Source organism: Poecilia formosa, unplaced genomic scaffold (assembly GCF_000485575.1).
Source record: "Poecilia formosa unplaced genomic scaffold, Poecilia_formosa-5.1.2 Scaffold327, whole genome shotgun sequence".
Lineage (NCBI taxonomy): Eukaryota > Metazoa > Chordata > Actinopteri > Cyprinodontiformes > Poeciliidae > Poecilia > Poecilia formosa.
Window position 1 is genome coordinate 28999 of NW_006800266.1, and position 7973 is coordinate 36971.

The 7973-nt window shown below is 38.5% G+C and overlaps 1 protein-coding gene across 1 annotated transcript in view; it reads left to right on the top strand.

Annotated features, from left to right (window-relative positions):
* Positions 1-3590: 3590 nt before the first annotated feature.
* LOC103152764 (keratin, type II cytoskeletal 8-like) overlaps positions 3591-7973 on the top strand; it is a 7355-nt gene continuing 2972 nt past the window's right edge. Inside the window, exons 1-4 of the mRNA XM_007573364.2 lie at positions 3591-4042; positions 7213-7421; positions 7509-7569; positions 7693-7788. Coding sequence (XP_007573426.1) covers positions 3677-4042; positions 7213-7421; positions 7509-7569; positions 7693-7788 — 732 coding nt within the window. The 5' untranslated portion in view covers positions 3591-3676. The remainder of the gene's footprint in view (positions 4043-7212; positions 7422-7508; positions 7570-7692; positions 7789-7973) is intronic.

A 7973-nucleotide genomic window follows, 5' to 3' on the forward strand; every position in this document is an offset into this window, starting at 1 on the left:
CAGATGTCTGACTTTCCTTTTTAACAGCAACTCACTAAAACACTAATCAGAAAAAGTACTTGCAGCATTTAGTTTTGCCTTATTAGTTAAAAGTGGGCGGAAAGTGATTAATTCTGAATCAGAATCTCAATGGAATCTGGAAAATTAATAAAAAACAACTACAACATTTCTGGAGAAATTTAAAAACAGCTTGTCAAAATGTGAATATTGGTCGAACTTGAATCAGGCCATCCACTGCTGAAAATTAGCATCACTGTTAAGGTTAGCTAAAATTTAGTCAGTAGCACGTGGAGTATCACTAACATGTTGAATAACATGGACGTCCTCCCTTTATTATCCAAACACTAGTGTATAAGCTGTAATCAGCTACAATGTTCAGGTTAGCTGTCAGTACCATGTAACCATTAAAAACTGTCGACAGTTTTCAATTTAAAGAAAACAATTGATGATTTTCTCAATGTAAAGAAAAGGTTTTTTCCTGAAATTTACACTTTATTGAGAGACGGTTAACTTCAATAATATTAATTAACTAGTATACAACACCATTTTTTGTTCTTATGGTGTGCTTTATCACAGGTATCTTGATTTTTTCTAATGCTATAATTCATAGATTGGAAGAAATATATAACATGAGTTGAATAATGCCACATTATCCACAGTGGCCTGTATTCTTAATTACTGATTGAATGGCACTTCATGCAGTTGTTGCTACAGAGACAAAACTACCCACTTTGATACTCATTTGTGTATTATTTGATAATGTATTTGGTTTGTAAATCTTGTTTTGATTTGCAAATCTTGTTCTGATCCCATGCTTGCGACATCTAAGAGATCTAAGTATTATTTCCCCGCTCTGGTTCATTGATTAACGTTTAACTATATTATAGCAAGGCATCTCCTGTGTCCAGTGACCTTCAATGATAATTGGCGGTTCTTGAAACTGCTATAAACACATAGCTTGACTCATAATAGAAATATATGTGACATTGTATCTGAAGCATGTTGCTTTAGATACATTTATTTGCATATTTTATGCTGGTCTATGTAACAAATTAAACACAGTTTGGGTCTTGGTCCATTTGTGCAAATCTGTCTGTATTGTAAATGCAGACATTGATTAATTACTGGTTAAAGTAACTACCATACCATACCAACTTTATTTATAAAGCACTTTAAAACAACCACAGCTGATACAAAGTGCTGTACATTAAAACACAACATAACAATTAAAAAATAAATAAATAATAATAAGAAAAAAACTCTTCCAGTTTAAAAATAGACAAACCTACAATTTAAAACTACATCCTGCTGGAGTTGAAAGCCAAGTAAAATAGATGGGTTTTAAGACGAGCTTTAAAAGTGGACAGTGAAGGGGCCTCTCTAACCTGCAAAGGCAAGTCCTTCCATAACTTGGGGCCCATGACAGAGAAAGCTCTGTCCCCTCTGAGCTTCCTTCTGGATCTTGGTACCTCCAAGAGCAGCTGATCTGCTGACCTGAGAGACCGACAGGGTATATAGGGGTGAAGAAGCTCAGAGAGGTAAGCCAGGGCAAGATTATGCAGTGATTTAAAAACGAACATAAGAATTTTAAAATTAATCCTAAAATATACAGGCAGCCAGTGAAGTGAGGCCAGGACAGGGGTCACATGCTCTCTCTTTCGAGTTCCTGTCAAAAGTTGTGCAGCAGCATTCTGAACCAGCTGCAGACGTGAGAGCAGCGACTGACTGACTCCCAGATAAAGTGAGTTACAGTAATCCAACCGAGTCGAAGTAAAAGCGTGGATCACTGTTTCAAAATGCTGCCTGGAAAGAAAAGATTCCACTGATGCCAATCGCCTTAAATGATAAAAACTGGATTTAACCACGGCTCTGATTTGGCTGTCCAATTTGAAATCACTGTCCACCTTAAAACCAAGATCTGTAATAACAGGTTTAAAATACCCAGCAACCATCCATAATTAATACCAGTCACTGTATTAATTTGCCTGTCACAAATTGTGATGGTCTGCTTCCATCTCACAAAACGCCATCATATATATATGATGTTTTATGTCCTACATGAAAACACTGACTGTAACAGATAGGCAGCATCAGTTCTGTCTGCTTTTATGTTCACAGAGGTCTATGGCGCCATCTATTGGGGGAATTGTGCTTTGTCAAGTCCAATGTTACTTCCTGATTATGTGAGCTTGGCACTCACTTATGTGAACTCTCATTCTCACTGCTAAATTCCTAGTGTTCTAACGAAATAGAAAATGTCTGTGCAAGACGTTCCTGAAGGCTGAGTTGTCCTGAAGCAGACCAAATGATCTCTAAAACAGATCTCAAAAAGAAACTTAGATTAGGCTCAGCACCTTTCAGACCAATTCTAAGGCATTGGGATTCCAGTGAACCAAAGTGAGAACCATTATCCACAAATGGAGGCCAAAGCCCACTACTGACATTTCACCCAAAACATCTTGATGCTCTTCGAGACTTTCAGGAAAATTTTCTTTGAACTGACATTTTTGGAAGTTTTGAGCTCCATTACATGTGATCTAAAACTTACATGGCAATTAAGACAAAGAGTGCGATACTTGCAGTTAAACATGGTGGCAGTAGTGTGACACCCTGGGGTTACTACATTGGTTCTGGACCTGGTAGACTTAATGGAAACATGAGGTCTGCTTTCTACCAAAAAGGAATGCGAGAAAAATGTTTGGTCAATAGTTTATGACCTTATCATGCATCTTCAATGTTCTTTAAATGGCAGAAAAAACACTTTTAGAGGAGAAACTATAAATTTGGTTGCTGTATTGTCTCTCTAAATATCTAGCAAGTTTTTTTTAAAATGGTAATTTGAAGAAAAAGCTCTGCTTCCTGAAATAAACACTCATTTCTGGAGCTGTGTGACACCTAAAGCACACTTGCAGATATTTTTCCATAGAAATGTGACTCTTAAATTTGCTCAATGGAAGCTGAGTTCACCTCATGGAACATCAGATCCTAACGGCCCAACAAGGCATATATTTGGGCAAGACACTAAACCATCTAATTTCCCCTGATATAATTCCTGGGGTGAAAGGATTTTTGCTTTGAACAAAAGCATTTTCTGTGAAAAGATCATATAAAATGGAAATTACTAGTAAAGAGTAACAATGGGTAGTAGTAGTCCTAACTTTGGTGGGTACAAGAATACTAAAACCTGAACCACAAAATGGACAACAATGTTTCAACACACCTAGAATTGAGTTATTTTTTTTGTTTTGTTACAGTTTTGGTGACATATAGGTACCATCTTGAGGTATTACACTTTTCAGCTGAATTGAAAATCATATTATAACTTTTGGACTGATTGTAATACATGAAAGATGTGTGATCATTAAAAAAGATTGATCTGAACCTATAATGAGAGGATACAAATAGAGAGACAGAGAGAAAAAAAAAGTGTTCGACATTCCTCAGACAGATTTCTGTATCAGTCAGAGAAGTCTATAAAAAGAGGAGGTGATTATTATGACTGAATAGTAAACCCAGAGGTCCAAAGGTATGGTTAGGTCCCCTCCCTGACAGAGGCAGGGTTATAAACTTCACCGATGAGTTCCCTCTGCCTGTCCCACTTTGGTCTCTGCCCTTCACTGGTTTGCCTGCCTGACATCCTAACTCCATTTCCTTTCTTAAAAAATTAGCCTGCGTAATGTCTTTCAGGGTCAAAACTACCTCCTACAGGAGCGCTTCTCCTGGAAACTTCAGCAGCAGCTCCTACGCTGGATCTGCTGGAGGCTTCAGCTCCCGTAGGTCCTACAAATCCTACGGAGGCGGCTTTGGAGGCGCAGGAATGACCAGCAGCTCTGCGTACAGTGTCGGCTCCAGCATGGGCGGTGCAGGAGGCTTGGGTATGGGCTATGGAGGGGCCATGGCCCCCCTCACTGCCGTCAGCGTGAACAAGAGTCTTCTGGCCCCTCTGAACCTCGAGATTGACCCCACAATCCAACATGTCCGCACCAAAGAGAAAAACGAGATCAAGGGCCTCAACAATCGCTTTGCCTCCTTCATTGACAAGGTAAGAGATTGTCAGGAATTGCTGCAGTATAGTCCAAGGTTGAGTAACAGACTGTAAAGGCTGTTACTCAACCTTGATGTTGTTAAGCAACACTGGGTTGAGAACCTCATGTCCATCACATTGGATTTATTTCCAATTGTGTAAGTTCTTCTTTGATTAATGGTCATCACTTCCTCCTATTGCAAACACACAAACATGAGTTTGTATCTCTAACCGCATCAGAACGTTGTATCAACTTCCATCCATTTCGGTTACTCGATTTGTCCTGAACTTTAACCTAATCTTAGGACACACCTTAACCCTAGTCTTTTCCACTAACTCTAAAGTGGATGTTTGACTGCATTAGTGCTAGGCTACAATCTCACACACATAAAATCACTCTGAGTGCTTATCATTGCCTCAGTAAAACATTGAAGATGATTATGCAGCTCCACCCTATTCTGTAGCAGCTCAGAAGTGTCCGATCTGGCTTCCGGTACTGTTCCAGCTTACAAACACCAAACAACAATGAAAAGTAGAGCCATGGGAGTCTAAATGCCTGTGTTTTAGAAAGTCCATGTTTGGTTTGTTACAACATGTCTGGCTTTGCACGTCTTATTGAAAAGTTGCAAACATGCCCTCAACTGGTTCTGATGAACTGCTTGTTTGGTAAAGTTTCTAGACATTTGTCTAAGACAATAACTGTATAGAACAGGGTCTTGGTGTTTTACAACAGTGTGTTTCCACTTCTCTACTTCTTCATCTTTTGTCCATTTGGAGGTCCTTTCATGGTCAGCTGTCTTGTATCCATCATGTTCCTTTGATGGGACTGAACCCAGCTGTGACCTCACATTCAAGAAGCCCAAAAAAGCTATCTATTCATGGTTGATTGCATATCTGAATCCTTCCAGACAGATTGCCCCAGATTGCTATGGTAAAACCCTTCCTCTCATTGAAGTTATCTAAAATATCCAGCAGACCTACACCTACACCTACGCTTTTTACAGTCTTGATAACGACTGAATAACCTAGTGTATTATGATCAGGTCTCATCAGGTGAGGTTTTTGGAAAGTTGGAATGCCTTAGGTTGTCTTTGTGTATCTTGTTGTTCAATAAAAAGTTTTGGCCATATTGAATTTGGTTTATTTTGCAAAACTGTGATGGAAACACTTTTTTCGCATCGTTCAAATCAAGTGATCAACAATTAGATGTTACCGATGGCACAAACCATGAAGTAGAAGATGACAGGAAGTAGTTGGTGGAGGATGGCGCAGCTTGATTTTAATGACACATGAACAAACTTATTCATGTGATGATTTTAATTGATCTTTTGCAAAACTATGTTTTTTTTGACATTTGCAGAATATTTACAAAGTTTTATGCAAATGTGTAATAGAAACACAGCTATGGTTACACAATGATGCAGAGAAGGAATATGTGCAGTGTTTTGAACACCTTAGTTTCTAACAGTGTCTGTTTCAAACCTGATGTAGAGATCATACTGATAGAGGCATTAACAGCAACTTACAGTGGGATCTATATGAGTTAGCTTTACAAACTAAATACTGTTCTCCTTTGACAAAATTAAAGATATGAATACTTGACCTTATTTGGAGATAGGCAGGTGCTGACTTCCACCCTTGAGGTCCACTGAGTCACAATTCAATTAGTTCTCGATTGGTTCAAGGGTGACAAGTTGTTCATCTAATTTAATTGGACAAAATCTTCTGTGATGTCAGTGGTGCAGGGTTAATATTCAAAGAACGCCGACTGGTTTTATGTCCTGGTCCATGGTTGCTTAGTAGCAGGGTATCAACTCTCCTCCACCCAGAACAACAATTAAACAAAGATAAGGGGACATAAATTTCACCCAAAGATTGTGTTATCTGTCTGATTCACTTTATTGTCTGCATTTTCTCAACTCAGCACTACAGCAACTCGTTAAATTTTGAAATTCAAATTGCAGTGTCTCTGAGTATGAGCTCTCACTGTTGCTCTTTTACTACATATAAGTATGCAAACTAGTTCTGCAGTAAAAACATCACCTGTACACTTTCAGTTGCCTCAGCTGTCTTTCTGATCTTCTCTTATCAAAACCTATAATATGTAGTTACATATTTACCTTTCCGCAGTCTGGAGACTAAACTTTGCCACACCTTTTTTTTGTCCATCCCTGTTGAAAAACAGGAAGCTATGCAGGAGAAGGATTAAGCATCTCTTTTCCTTCATCACTGCCTTTTTTAACTACCTATTATAAAAATGGAGATTAGGCTGCACCCTTTTTAAATGATATGGCTTTATATCAGGTGGCACCTTTTTCTGTCTTGTAGTAAATAAAAGGATTAAAAGATTATCATAGTTTCAGCATCAAAGCGGACATCCCCGTATTTGATTTGATTCTTCCAGTAGGTGCAAAAGAACATGATGTATTTACAGACAGAAAAGTTTAATTTGTCACTTTTGATGCATTTAATGAACAGCAAACATAATATTATTAGTTTTTGCATTTGATCTGTCAGTTACAATTTAAATACAATCAAAGGACAATTAGCCAATCTCAATCATTTTCCATTTTCCATTCTTAACCAAAGACATTCTAATCAGAAGTTTTTGTCACAGACAGCAAATAGAGACATTTTAGATTAACCATTTACTGATGGTGTGCCTAAACAATAACATGCTGCACTTCATAATGACACATATTTAATTTTTATTGCACCTACTCATCTCCCAATATTAACACTCAGAAGTCTCTCCCATCTGCTTTCCTTGACAGAAACAGACTCTGGAGCCCATTGGGCTTTCTACAGGTCAAACTAAATACTGAGGTCCAACATGGGATTAAAGAAAGCTACTATAATGTTCCAACAGTATGTCACTGACAAGACAATAGCTTTGTCATTTGATTCTATAGATAAGCAAGAATGTGAAAAATATTAGCCATCTTAGAGATTCCTTCTGTTTTTGCTTTTTTGTCATAGGAGTTAATTGGTCTAGATCTAGTGAAAGACTTGTTCACCCTAAACATCACTTTTAAAGAATAGTTTTGCTGGATTTCCAATCCCATAAGAAAATATCAAATACAAGACAAAGCAACAAAATCATGTTAACTTTATTTGCATGATCTTGTGGGAAATTTATAAAATTACCTAACATTTGATTGTTGTTTTTATGTCTGTCTCGTAATTAGGTCCGTTTCCTGGAGCAGCAGAACAAAATGCTGGAGACCAAATGGAGCCTGCTCCAGGAACAGACCACCATCCACTCCAACATCAGCTCGATGTTCGAGGCCTACATCGCTAACCTGCGCAAACAGCTGGATGGGCTCGGCAACGACAAGATCAAACTGGAGGGCGAGCTGCACAACATGCAGGGCCTGGTGGAGGACTTCAAGAACAAGTGAAGAGCTGCTATTTCCATCAGGGTGTCTGAGACAAAACATTTCTGAATGTTCAAAATCACTTCTGAACATGTTTCCCTTCTCAGGTATGAAGATGAAATCAACAAGCGCACAGAGTGTGAGAACGACTTTGTCCTTGTCAAGAAGGTAGACTGGACACTTAAAGTTAACTTGTTAACTGCCATCATTTGGTGCTTACCTTCTCATCAGAAGCAGAAGTAAGCCAATTTATTTTTTTATATCACCTTCTAAAGAGCACATGTCTTCCAGGATGTGGATGAGGCCTACATGAATAAGGTTGAGCTGGAGGCAAAGCTGGACAGTCTGACGGATGAGCTCAACTTCCTCAGGTCGATCTACGAGGAGGTACGGCTCCAGCTTTTTCAGTTTGTGTTTATTTTTCCACCTTTAATCCCTTCAGCACCCATTTTCACTTGTAATTTCTGTCAATGCATTTATTTAATATTTGTATCAAGTTTCTCCTTTGTTGGAGAAGTTTGTGTTTGGCTGACCCAGGTCTTGTGCCATCTCTGAAAAGTCTGTGCAGAGAT